Source organism: Xenopus laevis, chromosome 4S (assembly GCF_017654675.1).
Source record: "Xenopus laevis strain J_2021 chromosome 4S, Xenopus_laevis_v10.1, whole genome shotgun sequence".
In the NCBI taxonomy this organism is placed as follows: domain Eukaryota; kingdom Metazoa; phylum Chordata; class Amphibia; order Anura; family Pipidae; genus Xenopus; species Xenopus laevis.
In genome coordinates, this window is record NC_054378.1 from 55,373,314 (window position 1) to 55,400,095 (window position 26,782).

A 26,782-nucleotide genomic window follows, 5' to 3' on the forward strand; every position below is an offset into this window, starting at 1 on the left:
TGGCAGGAAGGCTACTAACATGTCCAGATTGATCCCTGGACCTCTCCCATTGACTTATACGTGAATCCAACAGGTTTTAGGTGGCGAATAGTCAAATTCGAGTTCTAAAAAGGCCAGAGTGTGATAAATCTTGAAATTCGAATTAAAACTTGAATCAAATATTTAAGAGATTTTTGACCATAAAAAATTCAAAAATTTAATTCGAATTTTCAATTCAACCCTTAATGAATCTGCCCCTTAAAGTCCTATTCACCTGTTCTGTGCTTAGTTCGCCCCCACTCTATACCAGTTTGTATGCAATAAATGAACGCTACTGTGCAGTCTGCTGCAGGTAATCAGGAATCAGGGCTCTGACAGCAGTGTGTGACCAATGTGGCTTCTCTATAGATTTCTGAATAAAGAAACAGTATAGACTTGCCTCTCATCATGCTTCATATCCACAAATAAACACATTCAAAATACTGTAATTCAAAAATAATTTAATTCTTAGTGAATAAATAATGTTAATGACTTGTGGCTTGGCATTTCTAAAACTGTACTACAAAGAAAAGCAATAGTGCTATTTTGAAATGAGAAGATCACGAGAAAATCACTGGCAATCTAGGGCACCAATTACATGCTATATAATACATTTTCACTAGGTTTCAAAATGTATATATTGTACAATTATATTTTACTTTAAAAAGAAAATATCTCCCCCAGTTTGACATAAGCTTATTCAGATGAGCTCATGTAAGGGTACATAAGCAGCTGGACTTAACATACCTCATTTCACATTTTGAAAGAAAACCATGATAAATTGTACAAGCATTTTCCCCACATCCCTTAGGCATACAATGTTATGCAGCCCCATCCTTATCTGTTCCATTGTGAAGTGATGGATTCTGGGACTCGTCTCTGCTTTCCAGAGATTCACGCAGCGCCGGATTTCATTGACAGCCGCCCCTAGGCCGCGCGGTGCGACCAGGCAGCCGCACGGTCCTAGCGCCCACCTACACCTCCCCTTCCCAGTGCGCCGGCGAAAAAACGCCGGCGCAGCTGCTGTAATTGAATGGGGACGCACACGTCCCCATAATGCGGCTGGGCGGCATACCGCCCCTATTTTTTTGCCGCCCTAGGCCCGGGCCTATGTGCCCTTGCCGCAAATCCGGGCCTGGATTCACTGGTGTATGTTGGGAAAGTTATTTTTTTATTAAGAGTTATTTTATTTTAATCTGTAAATTTGTAGAAAAATATAAATTTATATTTATTTCAGAGAGTTCAGATTGTGTTAATGTGTCTTTTCTACATAAGCCCAGCTGAATGAACTCATGTTAAAATACAGGTTATATTTTCCCTTTTAGGAATTAAAGGCTGGGTTATTTTCTTAAAATTTTGCTAAAGAACAACTTCTTGTGATATATTTTTAAACACTTTTTGTACCAAAATACTTTAATTATACTCCTTCTAGATTGCGATATTAAAAAAAATTAAACTCTTTGTCAGGACAGAGCATGCAGAGACTCAGAGGTGAGCACCTTTTCATACGTCTTGGATTGCATTGTAGAAACCTACAAAATTGTCCACTGGTTGGCCCACACCTTATCTGATCCCACAATACTACTACAAGCTACCCTCACCATTACCCGCCAATCTTAGTAGTAGTTGTACATAGTGTGGATTTCACTGAGCAAACTGTGGTTATAACTGATGTCCACATTTTTATATTTATTATAAGTGAGATGGATAATTCCAATCATGGCATAGGGATACAACATCTGCTGTATATTTCATACACTATGCTTAATGGACTACAGAATTTATTCTTAATGCAGTATATGTGTCAAGTAGAGAAGAAGCTGGTAAACTGAAGCAAACATTTTTCAAGTATATTTAAGTGCACTGGAATTATTTTGATACACTAAGGTGTAGACTTATCAAAGTTTAAATTTCTGTTGCAAATCAATTGTTTTGCAATAAAACTCCTGAATTCAAATTATGCTTTCTAAAACTTAATGTGAGCTGTGTATGGCAAAAAAGCTCTTTTTCAATGCAGTTTTTTAGATTTTTGATCCATTGAAAATAAGAGTACATATACAAGATGTTTTTCTCAATTCGACTTGTTATTAAGGGTTATTCAACATAGAAAAACTCTAACACTACACAAATTCGAATTTTGATAACTAGGCCTTTCAGAAACTGAATAGTGGTATAATGACTTCACTAATATTTTTGTGGGGCACATGCATATTCTGTCATTGTATCTAGAATGTGATGTGTGTGGAAAAAGGATTGCAATTGGACTGTTTTGTAATGATATGCTCAGTAGGGCCATGGTGGTGGAGAGGTCCTAAGCAAGATACCCTTTGTGGGGCAATATTATTTCATAATTATACAATGCAGCCTGCAAATATGCATCTTTTTTTGCACTACAGCTTTCAGCAGCCTTTGGCCTTGGAGGATGTTAGAAATTTTATGCTGCATATTGGAGAACTCTCATAGCCCCACTTCCCAAAAGATATGAAACTGGAGTACAATAAAATTTACCTCTAAATACAACTTTTTGTATTAGAGCCCTTGAAGGGATCCTGTCATCGGAAAATATGTTTTTTTCAAAACGCACCAGTTAATAGTGCTACTCCAGCAGGCTTCTGCACTGAAATCCAATTCACAAAAGAGCAAACAGATTTTTTTATATTCAATTTTGAAATCTGACATGGGGCTAGACATTTTGTCAATTTCCCAGCTGCCCCTGGTCATGTGACTTGTGCCTGCACTTTAGGAGAGAAATGCTTCCTGGCAGGCTGCTGTTTTTCCTTCTCAATGTAACTGAATGTGTCTCAGTGGGACATGGGTTTTTACTATTGAGTGTTTTTCTTAGATCTGCCAGGCAGCTGTTATCTTGTGTTAGGGAGCTGCTATCTGGTTACCTTCCCATTGTTCTTTTGTTTGGCTGCTGGGAGGAAAAGGGAGGGAGGTGATATCACTCCAACTTGCAGTACAGCAGTAAAGAGTGATTGAAGTTTATCAGAGCACAAGTCACATGACTTGGGGCAGCTGGGAAATTGACAATATGTCTAGCCCCATGTCAGATTTCAAAATTGAATATAAAAAAATCTGTTTGCTCTTTTGAGAAATGGATTTGAGTGCAGAATTCTGCTGGATCAGCACTATTAACTGATTCATTTTGGAAATATATTTTTTCCCATGACAGTATCCCTTTAAAGACGAATCCACTGGTCTGTACTAGGTAATAGTAAGTATATTTAATAATAATTTTTCACTGCATCACAAGTTGTGTAAGTATTGTCTGTTTTTCTGCATATACAAATTGTTGCCTTGCCAGCACATAATAGAGGACTAATGGTTTTATCAATATTTGGTTATCAACTGGGTTTTCCTTAAAATATCCCCCTCATCTTAGGTTAGAGTCCTGCAGTGGGTCGGGTACCCCACGGGTTAAAAGCAGTTACCCAGCAGGATGAGGATTTTTGGGTGTGGGTATAGATGTGGGTCTCATCTATATTTCTTATATTATCTATGTTTTACTAAATTATGTTATATTATCCATAATCTATGTTTTATTAAATTTGACAAAACTTTTTTCTGTCTCCGCTCACTTTTGGTGATATCAAATTCCAGTTTGCAGCAACAGTACTTCCAGTTTAATGGTGGTCAACATTTTGCATATTGGGTTGTGGATAAGGCAGTTGTGTACCGGGGCCAGGTAGCAGATCCAAGTGGGAAATATGAGGGTTGCGGTTCAGTTCACAAGTTTGGGTTGGGTCTGGGTCTAATAAATTGGTTCTGTGCAGGACTCTACCTTCTCAAAGTCCTACCCCCTCAGAAGCCATGTTGCACTGATAAGATCTAACAAGATGTAAAAACAGACTGTCTGCAAGTTTGGATATTTGGCTCTGAACCACTAGGCTGTATCCATTAGCGTTCTTAGAGAGGGCGGGCCCTGGTGCGTGACGCACAGCCAAGCCCCGCCCCCCTCCGTACGGCCACATTTTTAGTGCATTTTAGTGGTGTGCGGCACTGCCGGGAGGCCCTGAGGGGGTGCGGGCCCTGGCCCGCTCGCACCCCCTGCTCCCCCGGTAGTTCCGCCACTGGCTGTATCTGTGCTATAATGCCCGTGGTTCTGGATGCATAGTTGGCCAAAGGGACATAATGGAGTGATTTGCATGTCTCCGCCCATGATGCCTTATGGGAGAATTAAAAAAACTCTTATTTTTGGTATTTAGGCAGTGTTAGGTGTTATGTGTTTGGCATGAGACAAATACCTTCTGATTTCAGAAGGTTTTACTTTGCATCTACCTTAGGTTATAATTTCTGTTTATAGAAAGGCTTGTTATGGCTTACTTGGTACCAAATTTGTCTGTGGTATAAGAATAGTATAGAAAATGAAAGGAAATCAATTATCTATCAAATTATTGCAACTACCTATAAACTTGACCTGGTTGGACCTGTTTGCAAGAAATAGAGATTCTCAGCACAAAGCACTAAGGTTGGTTCTTTCTGTTTAGGCTAGAAAGCAGAAGATGAAGTATTTTAATATTTTCCTTGAAGAACATAGAAAGCAAAGGGTCCAGCAGCCAAGGCTCAGCATTAAGAGTGGTGTACAAGAGGACAGAGGAGGACATGCAATGTTCAGTGGAAAGGAACACAGAGAGCATTCAACAAACAGCAGAGCAGGGGAACGAGGGAAAAGTGCATCAGGGTACCTGCTCCTGCACTGGCACTCTGTCTCCGATCCTTCAAGGAAGCAACTAGGGAGAGAGGAGTAGAGGAAAGAAACAGAAAGGGAGACCGTAGACAAAGACAGGAAAACAAATCGAGTGTGAGAAAAGGAACACATATATGGCAAAGAGAAGTGATAGCAAGAGCAGAATAATTTTGTAGAAATTAGTGTTGGGATAGAGGAAGAATACGTTGTTTAAACCAGGATGGCAGAAAAATGGGTATGTAATAGTTAAAATGTAAGCCATGTTAACACTATTACACATATTTATGAAGAGAATAGAAAAACGCATGAAAAAAATTGAACCAGAGGACAAAAATTTAGAGACAAAACTCAGTAACGCTACACAAAAACATAGCTTACAAACCAAGGATGAAAAGAGAGCATGTAGTTATATACAGAAACATAAGTAAACAGCACACAGATCAGTTAAGGAACCGACAGGGCACAAATGAAAGAAGAGTAAGATAAGCAAGGGAGCAATAACACACATACAGAAAAAAATGGCAAAAAGGCAAGAGAATACGGTAAGTGGTATAAAAAGAGTAAGAGTGATTTAATAGGGGCAAAATGTGAATAAAATAGAGTATCAGGACCATAAAAACAAGTTCAAGACATGATAGAACACCACTGAAGCAGAGAGAAGGAGAGAGAAAGTAAAAAAGTCATGTGCCAGCCGAAAGATAGCACAATCATGTATAAGTACAGAAAGAAGAAAAAGACAGAGGGACAGAGAAAGAAGGGCAAGTGCTAGAACAGTGACAAGAGAACAAAATTAAGAAAAAGGTAAGGGACATAGAAAATAGAGAATACAAAGAAGAAAACATTTATAGAAAAATGAGAATCAATGAGGGACATAAGAGGGTGAGGTAACATAATAATTCAAGTAAAACAGGAAGAGGAAAGAAGAAGAAGGGAAGAGACAGAGGGTAGATGCACAATAGCACATATGTCAAGAATGAAGTTATAGACAGCGGCAGATGTGGACAGAAAAAAAAGAGAATGTTGTTTTTCTCTCAAAATACACAGCTAACATTTTAGTCATCAAATACCACTATAAAGAACATCTTTACAGACAAACATACAAAAAGAGCAGAAATAATTATGGACACAGGATGCAGAATGGAGACACTTATTATACATACATATAAAGGGAAAGGGGTCTGAAATACTCCTCCACTATACTTGTAGATTGTCGTACATGAGCCAAGTATTTACCTGCATTTACCAGATTTCTCTTCTGCTTGTTAGTATAGATGAGAACAGCACCTTCTTGATATGATAAAAAGGCCTTTATTTAAACATGGCACAGACCAACAGTAGCAACGTTTCAAGCCATCTCTGGCTCTTTATCAAGCTTGATAAAGAGCCAGAGATGGCTTGAAACGTTGCTACTGTTGGTCTGTGACATGTTTAAATAAAGGCCTTTTTATCATATCAAGAAGGTGCTGTTCTCATCTATACTGAATTGTCTACGGTGTGGGGTGGCCACCATTGAACTGAACGTGCACCTGAAACAGTGGAGGAGTTGTGTGCTGACACAGAATCACTATTGATCTTCTGCTTGTTAGACAGTTTTATACACTCAAGTATAAACAGGCATACCAATCTTTGCTACATAAACATTGTGCCAAATAAGCTCCACACAACACAAATCAATATATATTATTCACTAGGAATGAAGGGACTTCATAAAATTAATTTTAATTAAATTCACCTAAATAATGTGGCACTGGACCACAGAAACAGACTCTAAATTTGATCCATGTACAAGAGATTGTGAATTCTATACTGATTTGGCTTAATATCTTGGTCCTATTAAGAATCAATTTGTTTACACTCCATCATTGCAGATTGCACAAAAGCAACTAGCATATGACACACTTGAAACATACAAAGTCAGCACCCACACCTCATACACACATAGGCCATTTACTAAAACTCAACTTTTTCTCGCTATATTAAAAAAAAAAATCGACCAAACTCCCAAACCCGAATCCTCTAATTATTGTCGAAAAAATCATTGTGAGAAAAAGTTGTGACAAATCGTGCAACAACTAGAATCATGGACTTTTTTTGTTTTGACGCTCGAATAGTCACCCGAAAAAAATGGAATTTACCGCATTATCAAAAACCAGCAAAATCATTGAGAATGCTCGAAAAAAACATGTTCCAATAGTTTAAGGGACTATCTGCCATTGACATGATGCCTACAGGTTTTAGTTGGAGTATTTTTGGATTCAAATTTTTAGGAGCTTCTAAGCATAATAAATCTTGAAAAATGTAATTTTTTTCCCCTCTAAAGATTGACATTTTTCCCCTTTGAAAACTCAACCATAAAAATTTGGGTTTAATAAATAGGCCCCACAGTGTCACACAAATCTGACGTGCCTTATACAAATAACCAACAATCTTCAAGCCAAATCCACTCCAACAGAAATGAACTACACTTACTGTATCCCATTCCTTGTAGGAAATATTTAAATGCTTCTGTCAGTTTTCCAGGCTGTTCATTAGACAAGATTACACAAAACATATAAAATTAATACTTTAATTATATGTATGTATAAGCCTCAATGATAAATTCTGACTGTAAACATAACACACTTTACTTCCATTACTGGAATTAATGGAATAGAGGAAATGTGGTCTGAATTATTATGTTACATTTTTTTATTGATACATTTTTTTATTGATTTTTACAAGCAAATAACAATCAAACATATTTGAAGTCAAAATGTCACTATTTCACTATTTCACTATTAGATGACCATGTAATCTATAGGTTACATTTTTATAATAATATGATTGTTATAAAATGTAAATAAATAAGTTATCCAAATAAGTATCTCTATGCACAAGAAATTTGAAAATATAGTCAATTATAAATAATAAAAATGAGAAAGGGAGAATTATAAAAAAAATGTTGGTTGAAAGTTTTAAATCCCCTACCACCAAATGGTACTGACCATAGAAGACAAAAATAAGGTTTCTTAACATATAAAGCAACTGTATACATATTGGAAATTACCTGTGTCACCTGTGGAAGGCCACCAGAATCAGCCATCTGCAAAATAGGAGACAGTTACAATTGCTTGCCTTGGGATTAAAGATAGCATGAGTAGATGCAAGGATCAGCAAAAAACAGCAACAGGAAAAACAGATACCAGCAAGGTGAATACAAGAAAGTGAGTTTAGCAGCATATTTTGTCTACCTCAAAGCTGCAACCTGTACATATTTAAAAATGACAAACTCCAGCATACTTCCACAAGTATCTGGAGTTGTTGAATAGTCATGTTGTTGGCTAAAAAAAATACTAAAGACATAACATATGGAGTAAATTGGTCACTCAGGGCAGCCTGCACTGCAGATTCTGCTAAATACTGTGCCATAAACAGACTTTGCTTTTCTGGGGGTTAGACCTTCGAATCCCAGTTAGGTCTTGATTGGGTTGAAAATATTTAGGGTAACTTAGCTGTTTAAGAAGAAAATAATTAAGGATAAATTACAAGATCACATAGAAATGGGTGCAATATCTTAGAATACTTGGGTGAAAATTGTTCAGTTCAGCAACACATACAAGATACCTTTAGGAATGTTGTGTTAGTTGGGTCCAACTTTGAGTTACATTCAACCTATGAAATAAATAGGATATGTTTTATTATTTATACTTCATATGCAGTCAAATCAAGATACAAAACCCAACTGGCTTATATATATATATATATATATATATATATATATATATATTCGTATACAATCCCAGATGGTAAGATTAAAAAAAAAGGTATGGAAAATGTCAGGATTATTCCCAACAAGCTTTTGTTATAGTCTTAAAGTTAAATGTATTTATTTTTTGCCAAACTTTTGTATAAATGTATAACATGAAGGGGACTTGGGTATTACATTAATGACTGGAAGAATGTGACCCCACCACCTTTCCTTTATTGTTAAAATTCTCTAGCACTACTGAGTTTCGTCAGTAAAGTGTAATCCGATTTAGGATGTTTTCTTTCATACATGCACTGGTTCTTACAGAGACTGCACCCACTCTGCTCTGAACTATGAGACCTGAATGCACACACAGTACAAGTACAGTACACGCCATTACACCATTAATAAATAGAACACTGACCACACATTCTTCAGCTGGAGCATTATCGCCAACCACCAACATCACTGGTGCCCTAAAAGCATGAATGAATGAAAAGTTAGAAATGCCTGAGAATTTGAGAATAAAAGAAAGTGTAAATAAAGGTGTTGACTAACTCTGATAAAGTGGAATGACCAAACTTTGCTTTGGTCATTAACCCATAAAATCCAAATAGAATAAAAATTTGTTCTGATGCATGCCCAGGATCATTGTTTATATTTGGCTTAACTGGTTCTACAAAAAATCATTTAAACTTCTTTAAAAAAGCATAGAGGGGAGAAAAAGTCCTGTTTCAACTTTCTTATTAAAATAGTCACTCCATGGCCTGCTATTGCCTGAGGCAGCAGTCCAGATGCCATCCACCTCATGCTTTTCTCTTTTGCATTTGAATGGGTTAGTGGGGCACACCATTAGTACAGAGTTTAATTTGGCTTCTAACAAAAGAAAGCTTTCTGCTGCCCCTAGTAACCGGCTTCACACTACTGCCTGATGCAACAAGAGTAACTCTGCACATGGGGAGGCCCAAATGGTGAAATTTTTACTCTAATAAATTCGAATATATATTGGGAGTTTACTTAAGAAAAAAATTGAACGTCTAAAACGTGAAAGAATATTACCGACTCGAAAACTCGGATCTAATCTAATTCTATTATCGAGTTTTTTCTCAAAATTTTCTCAAAATTTTCGGCGAATAGTCAAATTCGAAATATTCCCAGGGTAAAAGTTTGATAAATTTCGTATTTCAAATTCGAATCAGGTTTGGATAATTCCCAATTCGAATTTGTGAGTTTTGACCAAAAAAACTATTCAAAAATTTGAATTTACCTCTCCCATTGACTTATACATGAACTCAGCAAGTGGCAAATAGTCAAATTCGAATTATTCCCAGGGTAAAGGTTTGATAAATTTCAAATTCGAATCAGGTTTTAACAATTCCTAATTAGAATTTGTGAGTTTTGAATTTACTATTCGACTCTTGAAAAATCTGCCCCTAAAAGTAAGTGGACAGATTATTCAGGTTTCTAACCAGAGAGACCAAAAATTTCCAGCATAAATATGTATTAAACATAGAGAAAGTAGGCCCTGTGACTGCTAAGGGGCCATGATCTAGAGAGGGCCCAGTGGGACCCAGATTTATAAGCAATTCCAAAGTATGTTTATGAAAAATTACTTATTTCCAAACTTAAGGAATTAAAGTGAAACTTAATTGTAACCTAACCTATTATGTATTAAAATATTTTTTTGCTGTGGGGCACATTAACTTCCTTTTACGCTTCTTCAAAATTTAAACAGCATATCAGCAGTTTCATATTTTTCAGGAATTGTGTTCATTATTATGCACATTATATAGTTACACCATTTATCTAGAGAAAATGCATGAAACTGTGTACCCAACAGCTTTGCTGGAAATGACTCCAAATTAATTAAAAAGGATACACATTTTAAAGCTTACAGAATACGCTGGAAATTAGTAAAAATAAAGCAGAATTGTGTATTTTCATTTTGAGACTTTTTACATACTTTAATTAATGCTTCCCATAATGCAGACCTTGTATTAAAAACTTTATTTTTTTTGTTTATATGTTTTATAATGAGAAATAATTAAATAAAGTGTGTGTTTCATTTTTATGCAGAGACCCTATTTTTGGGTATTCTTCTGTTTATCTGGATTTCTTAACAATGGATGTAAAACTAGGAGCATATTTATCAGTGAAACTAGACATCCAAAGTGATAGTCTGCCCCTCACTATTAATTTCTTTGGGGTTTCTAACTGCATATTTAGGGTGATGAATGGGTCTTAAAAAATCCAACAAAAATGAATAGACAGTGGTGGAATTTCACTTTTGCAGACTGTGAAAAGATCTTATTTCATTCTTTAATAAGTATGTTCTTAAAGGGATACTGTCATGGGAAAACTTGGTTTTTTTTTTCAAAACACATCAGTTAATAGTGCTGCTTTAGCAGAATTCTGCACTGAAATCCAATTCTCAAAAGAGCAAACAGACTTTTTTAGGTTCAATTTTGAAATCTGACATGGGGCTAGACATATCGTCAGTTTCCCAGCTGCAAGTCATGTGACATAAACTTTAGTCACGCTTTACTGCTGTACTGCAAGTTGGAGTGATATCACCCCTCCCCCCCAGCAGCCTAACAACAGAACAATGGGAAGGTAACGAGATAGCAGCTCCCTAACACAAGATAACAGCTCCCAGGTAGATCTAAAAACATCACTCAATAGTAAAAGCCAAGTCGCACTGATTCAGTTATATTAAGTAGGCGAAATAACAGCCTGCCAGAAAGTAGTTCCATTCTAAAGTGCTGGCACAAGTCAGATGACTGGGGCAGCAAGGAAACTGACAATTTGTCTAGCCCCATGTCAGATTTCAAAATTGAATATAAAAAAATCTGTTTGCTCTTTTGTGAATTGTATTTCAGTGCAGAAGTCTGCTATTAACTGATGCATTTTGAAAAAAACATGTTTTCCCATGACAGTATCCCTTTAAGTCTATATAAGTCTACAATAAATAATAAGTCTACAATAGGGTTGCCATCTTCCTGCATGTGGTGTCTAGACAGAGGGGTGTGACATCATGGGCGGGACTATGCCATGGCAATCAATCAAGGAGAATCCTGCCCGGTTTTCCAAATTAGGAAAACCGGGTAGTTTTGACCAGACAGCTCTTCTGAAAACCGAGCTGTCCGAGTCAAAACCGGACAGGTAGCAACCCTAATCTGTAAGCCCCAAGTGCAACAACAAGTGTTCTCACCTCAAAGTCTTAGCATTTGGAGCAGTTCCAGGACGACTCATTTCTAGATCTCTTCGACTGAAACAAAAGGAGATATAAAGGATGTGTAACAGACCCATACATATACAGGGCCGGATTTACATTGCGGACACCCCTAGGCCCGCTGCCATTTGTCGCCCCTCCCCTTTATTTGTGCAAATTTTCATGGAGATTGTATCTCCTGTGCATCCCCAGTGTTTTTGAACCAATGTGGTTGTGGTTGGGCAGCATGCCGCCCCCCTAAAATCCTGCCTAGATGGCCTTCCCACAAATCCGGGCCTGACGACATCCATCCTACCATCTCTGATGAATCACATGCAAGAGTGCATCTACTGATGCTTGGGAACCAGGAAGCTACTGCCACCTGTAACAGGCCTTCTCCACCCAAAAGCCATATTTAGCAGGCAGGGGTATGATTTTCTAGAAATTTTAATCATAAATCAGCACAAGATGTTGGCGCCCATTTAAGACATACGCTCATAACAGTTAACACCACCAACTGCCAGGATTTACCTAGAGAGTCCAATATGGCAGTGGAGTAACTATAGAAGAAGCTTCCTCTAGCAGATAAGAGCCCCCCCCCCCTCCCCAGTCACTCTCTTACCTGCGGCAGGGAAGCAGAGCACATCAGCACAGGGTGGATAGCAGCTGGATTCTGGGTGGGGATGGAGTCTGGACAGGGATTGGGCAGAGTATGGATGGGGAGTGGGCGGGGTCTGGTGGAAAGTGGGCGGAGGCAGGAACGGCAGGAGGAAGGGGATCGGAGTGCTTTGGGCAACTCTGAAGATTTTTTTGCAGGGGGGCCCGGAGCACTCTAGTTACGCCACTGCAATAGATAGTCTATGTGTAGCCACAGATATGCTGCCATACTGCAGTCCTTGATGTTACTGTTCCTCCAATTGGCACAGATCCAGCAGGGCTGGAGAGTCCACAGGCATTAATGGGAGGAATGTTGGTTTCTGGGCCTCCGTTTCATAAAAGAATATGGTTGCTTTGCTTAGGGTGGATTAAAGTTCCAATAACAGGTTAGACCCATGGTGCCAGGTGGTTCTTCATCTAGAGACTCACAACCCCCTTGGAATATACTACCTTACCTATTGACTTCCCTCTCTCCTCCCCTCAGCAAGAGGGTGTTATTTCATCTCTGCGCCTCTATGTGGGAAGCAACAAGCATGCCACATTGTGTCTGAAAAATGCACTATACACAACTTTCATAGATTGGTATATAGAGAAGGGCGCAGGACAGGGCCGGATTTACAAAGTGGGCGCCCCTAGGCCCACTACCGTTCGTCACCCCTGTCCCCTCCAGGGTGACAGGAGCAATGGGGATTGGCACACAGGAAATGTAAAAAATTATTGTATCTCCAGCGCATCCCCAGTGTTTTTGAACAAATGTGGGTGTGGTTGGGCAGTATGCCGCCCCCCTAAAATCTTGCCGGCCTAGGTGGCCTTTCCACAAATCCGGGCCTGTACATATAGATTATGAGTGGCCAAATATAAAAAGCCAAATGGAGCAGTGATGAATATGGGTGATGTAGTGATTATAAGTGTTGGTGGTTTCAGTGTCGCAATCCAATAGCAACCGTCAGAGATGTAAAGTAGAAATGATCAGACTAGTGATTTTATGAATAGAATAATAAAGTACAGGTAGAAAAGGGGTGAGCTGTTCCATTTCCATATTCTGATATGGAGCAGTTGGACAGAAGTTATTAGAGTAGTCCATAATTTATCTTGACTGAAAGTAATATAGTTTTCAGTGCAGTCAGTGGTTGTTGTTAATGGCCATCTAGTTGGCATTAATCAGGGATAAATTATGAGGGGTCTGAGCTGGGGTTACCTGTTGTACATGTTCCAGAATAGTTGCAAATTGCTCTGGTTCACACAGTTGCTGATCTGCTGCCGGTAGTTTTGCACAAGCTCTGTATTATTCATCAACTCCTCCTGGATTGTGGGACAAGAAGTGTATTTATTAAAGCACATCAGCATTATAACAGCTAATAGCTAATAATGTTAATAGACAGTATCATTAGTATAGGGAGTATTGCTAATTACTTGGCTAAGGATGCATTTCTAATTTGTTTGTTTGTTGAGCTCATTCATTCCTGATTAAGTCCCCCTGGCAGTAGGAGTCCTATGGATATATTTCTGTTAATTAATTATTATGTTAAAGTGGGGCTCAGTGTAAAATACAGTATAATTATCAATTTCATTTTATTTAATATCTATAATTGTTTTAGCCAGCCACTTCCCTTCTGCACATGGACATAGGCTGTAACATTTTAGAATACATATAAGATCAGAAGGAACTCAGAATGCAAAATGCTTATCAGCTGTTTCTTTGCATCTCTGCTAGTCAATCTAATTCTACTTATGGCAAATAAATAAATATTAAGAACTGGTACCACCTTTGAAGCAGAAACTTTTAAAATACTAAGGCTTGCTTTGCTTCCCAACTATTAACTTATGTCACATGTAAGCTCCATATCAAGTGATGTCAAATTGTGGGCACCTGTGCTAATTTATGGGGAGGAATGTTATATAATAAATATATGTAGGAATGGGTTTGGACTTATGGGTAAAGGGTAAGAACTTCAGCTCCTATAAAGATTTCTTCTATAAAAAATCTGGAATGAGCAAGACCAGCTAGTTACTGAATGTGAAACCTGTCCTGAGTGATTTGTGGACCTACATGTGCTTAGGAAATAGGGGTCAGTGTGCTCTGCACAGTGATGAGACAAGTGAAGGTTGGCACGCATCTTAAGCACCGTCATGAATCACATTTTCCAGCAGGATTTCTATAGTTATACAAAGGTGGATAAAATACCTGGCTGAATAGGTGAGACAGCACAGTTTCTGGTAGGGAGCTGGCAAGCCCAGAAATCTGCATAAAGACAGAAACAGAAGATGTTGGCATGCTAATAGAATATTTATCTTAATCACTCACAGCACCAATTATATATAATATTTGTGTCTAAAACACAACACTCCAAAATTGCCTATACATACTAACTTCATAAACAACTAGAGAATCTGTATTTTCCTAAATATTCTTCAACTATAGTTAAATGTCCATACAACATATACCCTTTATCTCTAACCTTATAACCTTTTGTAACCTTAAATGTCCATACAAGATATTCCCTGTATCTGTAACCTATGAGTTAAAAGAGGCCCTGAGCAATTGTTGGACCTCAAAGTGGGGCCAAGCTCAAAAGAACATAATTCCTTCTACACATGTCTGCGAATGATGCCCCTTCACATATTGATTCAAATGTCAGCTGTGTATTACCATGCCCTTATACAATCTGCTCCTTGTGGGTATCGTTAGGCTATATTCCTAGTGTTTCCTTACTATAGTCTGCACCATATTTCTCTTTTATATACAATGTCCTATCTTACAAATGAGCCATCTTACCTTGGAGGCTGCCCAATCAATCCACCCTTTTCCGTTGGGGTCAATGTTAATCAGAACCATGCCTTCCACTAACTCTGGGAAAATTAGCTGTTGGCCAATTAAAGGGAGATGTTAAACCCATCAAAATAAGTCAGAATACACAAAAAGTAGTAATAAATAAACATTTCTAATTTTAAATTATTAGAATTTGATTTAGCAACCATAGCCATCCCACTCCCACCCCCAAAATATCAGAAGTTACTAAGCAAACATTACAGGTTTACCAGCAAAGAGGATAATTTTTAATATGTTTGTGTTTTTTTATATTAAAGCATACACAAACTTACAGCAAATTTTGCAAGGACATAGGCTCCTGCTCCAACACCAATTGCAATTATACTTTGAAACCTGCAAGAAGGGGGAGAAAAGGTAAGTAGAAGGGTATTTAAACATAACACGAAAAAATTAATGTAACATTTTTGTAACGTTATTACTTTAGCAAAAATGAATGCTAAGCTGTATGCTTCAGTTCCACATTCTACTTCCAAACCTTATCGAGGTAAATGTATGTTCTAAAAAAACACTTTATACTTTATATGGCAAAGTATTTGGATATAGTTTACTGTGAGGACTTTATTGGTTGATTTATTAACTTAATGCTTATTTGTTACTGTGGTAACCCAAAGAAACTAACAAGACATTCACTTTTAAATTCTTTATATCTATGCTGATAAACACTGGCGTTTGGTTTGTTGCTGTTGGTTACAACACTGGAGTAGTGTATGCCGATTGTTTTCATTAGGAAATCTATTTTATTGTTATTTCGTTAGCTAATGTTATTATTTCTTTAGCTAAAAAGGGAAGTTGAAGCTATTCAACTTGCTGCTCATGCTAGTAGCTGGTATTTAGCAGCATCTGGATTCCATTCCATGGACTTACCCAAAGTGCTGCATGACACTGGGTAGCATGGCTGCCAGTTGATCCATTGTGGGATATTGATACCTAGAAAAAAAGCAGATAGCTATTGGCAGAGGACTGAATTTAATACAATAATACAAGTTATGAAATTTTTTTACTTACCCCTGAGGAAACTGTGATGCCCCCACCTGCTGCCCTGGGGCATCCACATGGCACACCACAAAGTGCTTAGTTATCTCCTGCATATCCTCATAGTTAAAGAAGGTGTTGAAACAAAGTTTGTCTGGAAGGAAAGAGAATGAGTACAATTTAACTGAGACCACAAATGTAAAGGGTAAGGGGGGTGTAACAATGGAAAAAGCAGGTCAGCAGCTGCTGGGAGTACTGAGAATATGCAGTGCTCAGTGTGGGCCATGAAATAATATAGGAGTAAGGATTGTAAAACAGATCAGGGTTTGGGTCTCTAAGGAGATTTGTTTCTGGATAAACAATTTCAGGTAAAGGCCACTGTAAAACATGCAGATGTAATGACCCAGAATAAGGGTTAAATATTTGAATCTATTTGGCAGTAATTGTGTTCAATAATACGCAGCACATCTTGGTTTTAGCAGTGAACAGTATACAAAATATATCCTGTAATATATCCTGTAAGATATCACAAGCATCACAAGTGAATAGTATACTAATTATATTTGCTGGCCCTGAGTTTGTGATATCATAATATAAATAATATACAAAGTATCCTGCAATAAACAGTATGTGAGATTTGGAAGCCTAAAGGTGGCCATACAGGGGCAGATTAAAGCTGCCGATATTGGTCCTTTGGACCGCTTATCTGCCAGTGTATGGGGGCTTCCGGCGGGTCTCCCCAATCGAGATCCGGACAAGATATCGATTGGGAGGTTTGATTTTTCTGGTGATCAAGTACCGTGTTGGCTAGTTGATGCGGTCCTACAACCAGTCATCACCCATTCTCTTTGTTGTAATCTGATCGTTCGGCACTAGGGCCGATTGTTCGGATTAACCCGATATCGCCCTGCAGTTGGTGGGCATATCGGGAAAATATCTTATCGTGTATGGCCACCTTTAGATTTCTCTATCATTTCTGTTTATATAATACATCCGCATTTTATCTACAATATCTATATGTTTCTCTTTATCTATCCATCTATCTCAGATGCAGTGCTGAAAAAGAAATTGAGTTAATTTAAATTTTTTGACCCTCTTTGGAGGATTTACTAAATCAATACAAATCATTCAGAATTTTGGTAATGCAGAAAATTATTTCTGAATCTATCAATTTTTTTTCTGAAAAGATAATTGTTGTTACCACTCATTCAAAAATACAACAGATGGTAAATCTGGTAAAATACAACAGATGGTAAATCCCCTAATCTTTTTATTGAACCAAATGTCTTTATGCTTGGATGCTGTTAATAGTATTTTAAGTACTAAGCTATATCCTTAAAGAAAAGATTCAGTAAATATAGGACACTCAAAATGTTTTTAACTGATATTTAAGAACAGCTTAATTAAAAGTAATTTTATAAATCTTAACTGGATTTGCTGAATCTCTGTACAGAATACTGTGAAAGCTGTTGGGCATCTTCAGAGAGTATCAAGTACTATTACATCAGGGTGATACTATTGTATACTACTGTATCCATGTATCCCATCCCCAAAAATTTTGTTCAATTCCTAGACCTTCTAACATGTTCTTGAAGCAAGTTGCAAACTAGTAATTTTTATTAGAAAAATCCTTTATAGATTCTCCCAACAGAAAGTTCCTGCTGGGGACTGCTGTTTCAGGGAGATGTATCATTTAAAAGTTATTGAACATGGAAAGATATGATGAAGGGACCCCTTGTCCTGGCAGGTCCTGCGCAAATGCCCCTTTTGCCAATTTTGAAAAATATAAATGAACAAAATGCGTTTGGAATAGTTAAAAGTAGTCCTTCCACTTACGGTTCAACCCCACGTCATGGTAGGTAAGAATGGCAGGCCGATTGCCTTTTGGAGTCCCTCGAATAACCACGTGTAGCATTCCATATGGGGTTTCAATGTCATGTTCCTAAGAAACATAAAGATTTGAAAGACGTGAGGATGTGCAGTAGTGGTAAAGAAGGGTTTGTAAATGTAGAACTGCACATATTTACAGTATAAGAAGACCACTGCCCAGTAGTCTATATCTTTCTGAGAAGCCACTATGCTATCATTGTGAGCCTATGAGCCCAGAGGATGCTAAAAGTCTGAATAAAAAAATACTCCTTCTCAAACCTGCCGAGGTCATGTAGAAGTCAATGGTGGATGTCCTTTTTTACTTTGGAAAGATGTGTTTCGTATGATAATCTGAAAAAATCGTGGATTTCCGGCTATAATCCAAAAACCAGGTGATAAAAGGCATTCTGGAATTGTATGTCTAATGGTTAATAGGAGCAGGGGGAGCTATATATTAAAACTAATTTTTTCTCATTTTTATTAAAGAATAAATGTGACCAAACTTCCAACCACGAATGTCATTAATTTACTAAAATATTAGAACAAAAAAAAAGCATGTGTGAGAAAAGTCGCAACAAAATTGTTATTTTGTGACCTTTTTTGAATTTGTCAGAAACCACAACTTTTTCAGATTGTCGCACAAAGACCAGCGTCAAAATGCTCAATACCCTCGAAGATCATGTAGGCAAGAAACATCTTCCAGTTGTAAAAGGGACATCTGCCATAGACTTCTACATGACTTTGACAGGTTTTTTTGGATTCAGAATTGTCGAAGTTTTGTTGCATAATAAATCCCAAAAAGTCGCTCTTTTTTTCTGTTAGTTTTTCAGATTTTTTGCGACAAAATGGCTGAACAGAAAAAATGAACCTTTAATAAATGTGTCCCCAGGTAAAAAGGTCCAGAAACACTGCACTCTGCTCCTTGTGTTGGATTTTCAATGCTGTGCAAATTGTAGAACATATTTCACACACTAACAAGACTTGTGTTTAAACTCTTAGGGATGTGAGTTCTGAACTGGTATGTCATTACAGAAATAGCTGAGTCGGAATATAACTAGGATGGGGGCTGTTGTACAGTGAAAATCTTATCCACCATCTTGTAATTGTTGTTCAAGCAAAGAAAACAGACAAAGCACTGAGACCCTGAGTGTAACTGTCTATTCCATTTCAGCATTTTATCTTGCTTTTCTGATTAGTGATATGGAATGTTAACTGTTAAAAATCGTCACATATTTTGCAAAATTATTGCAGTCCCATGAACATGCAATGGTTTGTCACTTTCCTTTGCTCTTATTGTTTGATCTCAAAATATTTTCACAAACATGTTCTCTCCGTTTCCCTACAGAACATTAGAGATGTAGCGAACGGCGGAAAAAATGTTCGCGAACATATTCGCGAACTTGCGTCAAAAAATGCGAACGGTTCGCGAACATCGCGAACCCCATAGACTTCAATGGGAAGGCGAATTTTAAAAGCTAGAAAAGACATTTCTGGCCAGAAAAATTATTTTAAAGTTGTTTAAAGGGTGCAACGACCTGGACAGTGGCATGCCAGAGGGGGATCAAGGGCAAAAATGTATCTGAAAAATACATTGTTGACACAGCGCTGCGTTTTGTGCTGTAAAGGGCAGAAATCACACTACGTCACTCAGGTGATGTTTCTGGACACGGAATGTGAAAAAGCTCACACAGCTAGGTGGCACTTGGTTAAAGACTGGGCAAACAATGCCTGCAAGGGCAACGTATACAGTAGTGGATACGGAATATATTATTGCTGCTGTAAAAACATCACTCAGGTGATGTTTACGGACACGGAATTATTATTGTTATTTAGACAGAATGTGAAAAAGCTCACACAGCTAGGTGGCACTTGCATACCTCCCAACTGTCCCTCTTTTGACCACTCAACCCCTGTCCCTCTTTTGTACTGGAAAGTCCCTCTTTTCTCTGCACTGAACAGCCAGAAAAAAAAAACAGTTTCTAACTTAATTAGCTTTTGGCAGAGAGCTCAGAACAGCTAACAGGTGCAAATAAGATACTTTGTAACAATTTTGACTCTGGTTGATGCTGGTGGTGGTGAACTACTAGGAGGAGCAGCACACCAGTCCCTCTTTTCTCTGCAATGAACAGCCAGAAAAAAACCGGTTTCTAACTTAATTATTGGCAGAGAGCTCAGAACAGCTAACAGGTGCAAATAAAATACTTTGTAACAATTTTGACTCTGGTTGGTGCTGGTAGTGGTGAACTACTAGGAGGAGCAGCACACCAGTCCCTCTTTTCTCTGAACTGAACAGCCAGAAAAAAAACAGTTTCTAACTTAATTGGCTTTTGGCAGAGAGCTCAGAACAGCTAACAAGTGCAAATAAGATACTTTGTAACAATTTTGACTCTGGTTGGTGCTCGTAGTGGTGAACTACTAGGAGGAGCAGCACACCAGTCCCTCTTTTCTCTGAACTGAACAGCCAGAAAAAAAACAGTTTCTAACTTAATTGGCTTTTGGCAGAGAGCTCAGAACAGCTAACAGGTGCAAATAAGATACTTTGTAACAATTTTGACTCTGGTTGGTGCTGGTAGTGGTGAACTACTAGGAGGAGCAGCACACCAGTCCCACTCCCCAACACAGCTAGACTAATAGCACTGGGCTCTTACAGTAGCAAAGTAAAAAAAACAAAAAAGAAAATAAAAGCAGTCCTTACAAGGACTATTGGGTTATTACAGCAGTCAGCAGATGAGATCAGAAGCAGTGCCCACAGCAGCTACATACAGAGCACTGCAGTAGAAGGTAGATTACTAGTCAGCAAAGCTAACTAACCTAAACTCACTGTCCCTCAAATCCCTGCAGAGTTCTGTCCCTACAATACAGAGCAGTATCAAGTAGATTACTAGCCAGCAAAGTTACTATCAACTGTCCCTCAAATCACTAAACAGCTCTCTCCCTACACTAGCTCTTCCAAGCACACACAGGCAGAATGAAAAAACGCTGCAGGGCTTCAGTTTATATATGGAAGGGGAGTGGTCCAGGGGGTGTGGGGGTGGTCCAGGAGGGAGAGCTTCCTGATTGGCTGCCATGTATCTGCTGGTCTGGGGTGAGAAGTCAAAAATAAGCGCCAGCTAAGGTGAACCCAAATTGGCGAACGTCGCGCGACGTTCGCGAACATTCGGCGGACGCGAACAGCCGATGTTCGCGCAAATTAGTTTGCGGGCGAACAGTCCGCGACATCCCTACAGAACATAGTCTGCCTAGTTTAGTTTTCTTATTTACTTCTGGTTCATATACTGTATTGTGATTAAACAATTCCATATTATAATGCCATCTTCTTTCTTGCCTTTATTGCTAAGATGATAAACCTGCATTGTAGGAAGCAGATTCTGAGCACGTATCTTGGTTCCCCAACTGTCAGGCTCGCTTTATGCCCTTCTCAAGGTTACTGACACAGACAGGGGGGAAACACAGACACAACTGATGTGTTTGGATGTTTTTTTTCTGATATTCCAAGCCAAGCATTAAAACCTCACTCATCTGCATGGTGAGTGATACCTAAGACATCCTGGACAGAACAGTGTAATGTTAATGTTCGAGACATGAGGTCATTAATTCAATTTTTTTCCAGCAGTGCATCAGCAGTGCACCAGTGATTTGTCTACTCATTTGAGCATTACTTTGTAACCCTGCAAGCTGTAAGGCCAGTCTGCCTCTCCAAGTTGATGATTGATCTTACACTGGGATCAGCAAACTAGCATCTCTTTACACTTCTCTATAATAATAAAACAGTATAATGTTCTTGATTTTAAAGGAGTAGTTCACTTTCATGATAATGTTAGTATGTTATAGAATGGCCAATTCTTAGCCACTTTTCCAATGGTCTTCATTTTTTATATAGTTTTTTACTAGCCTTCTGACTTTTTCCAGTTTTAAAAAATTGGTCATTGACCCCAGCAGCCAAAATAGCTATCACTCTGTGAGGCTACAATTTTAGTGTTGTTACTTATCTTTGTATTAAGGCCAAATCCAAATAATATCCCTGTCTTTCGGTCAAACCACTGCATGACTGCTAGGGTAATTTGGACCCTAGCAACCAAATAGTTGCTCAAATTCCAAACTTGGGAGCCGCTTAACAAAAAGCTAAATATTTAAACCACAAGGTTAACAACCCCTTTAACTAAGAAAGCATAGATTAATACTGGTGGCAATACAGTCGTACTGGGTTTATTTAATGTTTAAATACTTTTTAGTAGAATTAAGCTAGGTTGATCCAAATTTCAGAGAAACCCAAGCACCCACGCATTCTGTATAATAGATCTGTATATCCAGATATCCACAGTTACATCAGTAACAATGTATCAGAAATAATTCCCCACATACACATTAATAATTATATATATAAGTATTCCTTCAGTATGAGACTAAGGGAGACTGGGCCCACCACACCAAGCAAAAAGCTCATCACTCTGGTCACACTGTTCCCCCTCTCCCCAACTAAGGGCCCACTGCTCGGGCTCGTCAGCGTGCTTTGTTTATTGCTGTAATCAGAACAGAAAATTACCACCAATGATTATTGTCGATACGTACCAGCCCCCCAAGGGCTCCGCCTTTGCCTGTCAATGTGCCCGGTTCAGTAGGTCCGGGACCCAGTGGGTTTTCTCCTGGTGCCCTTGTGGGCCAGTCCAATGATGTATTGTATATGTGTGTAGTAGATAGACAGATAGATAGATAGATAGATAGATAGATAGATAGATAGAGAGATAGATAGATAGATAGATAGATAGATAGATAGATAGATAGATAGATAGATAGATAGATAGATAGATAGATAGATAGATAGATAGATAGATAGATAGATAGATAAACCCTCAACTGCAACTCTACTTTGTGACCTGAACCCACCTGACCCGTATATATTGTCTATACCTGCACATCACTATAGCACTCCTTATATATGTTATATTTTAAATATATCTATAGGGATCTGCATTGCTTATCTGTTATGTATGTGCTATAAAAAGTATAATTCAGTTTTAGGATTAAATGCATGAAGGTCACAGCCAGTGGCATAACTACATGTTACTGGGCCCCACAGCAAATTCATTTTAGGGCCCCAAACATATCCAGAGGTTGTCTAGTTTGATCAACAGATGCTAATTATTTGGGCTTCATTGGGCCCTTGTACTTTCTGGGCCCCCCTGCAGCCGCAGGGTCTGCTTCCTGTGTAGTTACGCAAACATATGCAGAGGATGGCTAGTTTTATCAACAGATGTTGAAATTGCTAATTATTTGGGCCTCATGGGGCCCTTGTACTTTCTGGGCCCCCCTGCAACCGCAGGGTCTGCTTCTTCTGTAGTTACACCCCTGGTCACAACCCTGTCCTTGATTATTGGGACAGTGCAAATTTCCATTCTTTTGCAAGCTACTATTTAGCCCCTATGCTACAGTCCATGACTGTTTAAATAGAGATAATGCATTTTTGCAGTTTAGCTTTAGCAATGTATAGCTATCTCTCATCAAACCCATCCTCACTACTTTGCTATGGATTATAACAATGAGACCAGGAAAGGTACTTCGAAATGAATGATCAAATACACCAGACTGAAAGATGAAGGTCACAGTGACAGATAACTTTAACATTTGCAATAATGTAATACTCACTGTCCAACACAATGTCCCTCAGGCATATTGCTAAAGCTTGGCTAAATGACCTCCTAGAGTTTACATTTTGTTGGCCAAGAAGCTTCTTCAGTTTATTTTTTATTTAAAAAATGGACACACAACACCTTCTCCTTGCAAAACCATACAGTGATTTTGGTAAAAAATCTAATACACAATGGCATTCAGGAATTTCCCCTATAACAACAATATGCTCAATATTAACCATATGACAAAGCCTTCATAGCACAGGCGTATTCCTTCCCTAGAGACAACCCTGCAGAGCTTTCCAGAACTATATGGGTTGGTAACCTTCAGAGCTTTTCTTAACCCTGCTGTGACAGGATGCTGTGGTGCATTCATTAACCCTGCTGTGACCAGATAATGCAGAACATTCATTATATCTGCTGTGACAGGTAGCATTGAACAATATTTAATTCTTCCCTCCCTTGGCTGAATTCTGAAAAACTCTCTTTAACTCCTCATAAAAACAGATGCTGCTTAACAATATCAATAGTGGTACATCACTGTCACACTTTTATTTTTTGCTTCCGATGTGCAATGAACTAGGCTAAAACACTTTCATGCTTAAGGCCCCCCCAAAAAATAGGTTATATTGTTGCAGACTTTGCTTTCTATGACTTCTTTTCTTTATACAGATGCAGACTTACACTTTATTATGTCTAGATAAAGATATACTGAGCATTTATTTATTTATTCACATTACATGTTTTTAGAGTGAAAGCATTTGTCACACAGGCACGTGGTACCATTATCCACACACAATATTCCATACATATGCACATCTCCTCTCTTTCCCAGCAGTGACATTATGAATGTTCTATGACCTTGGGAACAATCTTCATGCCCCTAAAATACCGCTAGCCACAACACAATGCAGCCATTAAAAGGTGGAGAGTTACGGTGGGATTAACATTCCTGTGTACAGATTAGAGGAATTTTCGCCACCATTCCCATTTCCCATATTAACATTACTACTTTGTGCCTCTAATGTGGCAGGAGAAAAGCAGTTCTAACAAATTCCAGTCACAATCAAACCTCTTAAAGCCCTGGCTTCAATAACTGACATCTGATATTTTGTGTACCATGCTATTATTAGCTAATACAGGCACACAGGAGGTATTTCACACAAATGTACTATCCCAACGAATTTAGAATACATAGGTTTTGTTCCACTGATACTGTAAAGGAACCCAGGCCTTAATCTATCACTCACCCCATCCCAGCACTCCGGCATCGCAGGTACAAATATGTGGCAAGTTATGTCCTTTAAATCACAATGACTCAGGTTCTATGGCAGGCAGGAACACTCAGGCACAAGTAGAAGGATGGAGTGATGGGAAGAGAGACATTCAGTTTTGCTGTGCAGAGCCACAGGCTTTATAAAGCAAATCCACCCCGCCTCTTGTCTCCCCCCTCCTTCCTTTTACTGCAGAGACTGCAGCTGTGCAATTGGGTGAACACTGTGTTGCCCTACTCTTTGGCTTGCACTCCCCATAAAATGTGCACATCTTAGATTTTCTCAAGTAAAATCAATAGCACTCAGCCATTCCCATATGGTTTGATTCCCCACCCATTGCCTATGAACACCCTGCATATCTATACACCATATAAATTCCCCCAGATCATCAATACCAGAAATATCTTCTCAAGGGCAACATCTGCTTTATTATGATTATTTTTTTCATTTAATATGTGTCTTTCTCTTTTACCAGCATTTCTTATACAGCATTGAGTCGTGCAGAAGAGTGCAAAGAGGGTAATGAGCACAAAGAGGATTGTAACCAAAGCAAACAGCAGCATTACTGCACCAACTACTAACCAGCACAGAGGTAGTCACAGAATGTTGTGTGTAGTCACATGAGGCTTCTAAATGGGTGGTATGTGTTACTAAGCTATTCGATAAATCTAATTTCTCAATCATTTCTTCTTCAGACTTTATACCTTTATTACAATTGTTTCTGACAATATTTTTGGCTGCCAAAGTTACCTTTCGATAAACTTTAAATGTTATACCCTCTTATGTGTCAGCTGCTTTCTTTCTTTCTCTCACTCAAACTCGACCCTGTACTCGTTTGCTTATTTTTTTTATGTTGCATCTAGCTGATCAGACTGTAGCTATAGGTAGAACTATGCTGTTAATAGAATTAGCCAAAATATACATTCAAGAGCCTAGAGTATGTTAAACTCTGTTGAGGACAAATATATATCCATACTTACATTTTTTCCTGGGTATAAAGACAGTCATGCAGGCAGGTATTTAGCTTTAACACAGTAGCTGGACCTCACTCATTATTAGCTTAGCATCCTAATAAGTCTTAGCCTCCTTTTTCACACAGGCCCAGTCTATATCATAATAAAGCACAGTGCATTTACTCGTACAGCACAGATATTACATTCCCTGTATATCAAGCTAACTGTATATATTGTGTTTTATAAGTGTATTACTAGTATGAAATTCTAGTAACATGTGCCCACTCATATCACAGTATAATAAAGTTTCATAAGTGTTCCTATTGTAGTTTTTTTTTCCATTATGGGTATAAATACTGTTGTAGTAAACAGCACAGTATGCATTTATGCTTGAAGACAATGATTTGCTATATGTGTCTATAAATAACCTGACAGTTATCACATGGATACTGCCCAGCAGGGATAGTTTGGTATTAATGTCTACATGAAAGTATATTAATGAGCACATTTTGATCCCTATAAGATTGTAATGAGTACACAGAAAGCCAAAATAGTGTTTTTGCATACCTCCCAACATTTTGGCAATAGAAAGAGGGACAGAGGATTTGAAGCTGATACTAAATTGTGCAGAACTATAGGGTCCATGCAGGATGCTGACACTTTGCAGAGTGATTTGTCTAAGTTAGGAAACTGGGCAGCAAACTGGATAATGAGGTTCAATGTTGATAAATGAAAGTTATGCACTTTGGCAAAAATAATAAAAATGCAAGTTATACACTAAATGGCAGTGTGTTGGGAGTTTCCTTAAATGAGAAGGATCTTGGGGTTTTTGTAGATAACAAGTTGTCTAATTCTGGGCAGTGTCATTCTGTGGCCACTAAAGCAAATAAAATACTGGGAATTAACTCAAGGGATGAAAACATAATTATGCCTCTTTATAGGTTCCTGGTAAGA

At 38.3% G+C, this 26,782-nt stretch overlaps 1 protein-coding gene across 8 annotated transcripts in view; it reads right to left on the reverse strand.

Annotated features, from left to right (window-relative positions):
- ndrg4.S (NDRG family member 4 S homeolog) overlaps window positions 1-26,782 on the reverse strand; it is a 90,767-nt gene that overhangs the window by 2,662 nt on the left and 61,323 nt on the right. For 3 of the 8 annotated variants that reach the window (XM_041591371.1, XM_041591374.1, XM_041591372.1), the window contains 13 exons: window positions 17,942-18,047; window positions 16,139-16,259; window positions 15,998-16,060; window positions 15,406-15,466; window positions 15,080-15,166; window positions 14,489-14,545; window positions 13,502-13,605; window positions 11,647-11,703; window positions 8,860-8,911; window positions 8,312-8,359; window positions 7,755-7,790; window positions 7,178-7,229; window positions 4,707-4,751 (listed from right to left, as the gene is read on the reverse strand). In XM_041591371.1, the coding sequence (XP_041447305.1) occupies window positions 4,707-4,751; window positions 7,178-7,229; window positions 7,755-7,790; window positions 8,312-8,359; window positions 8,860-8,911; window positions 11,647-11,703; window positions 13,502-13,605; window positions 14,489-14,545; window positions 15,080-15,166; window positions 15,406-15,466; window positions 15,998-16,060; window positions 16,139-16,259; window positions 17,942-18,047 (889 nt within the window). 8 annotated transcript variants of the gene reach the window in all.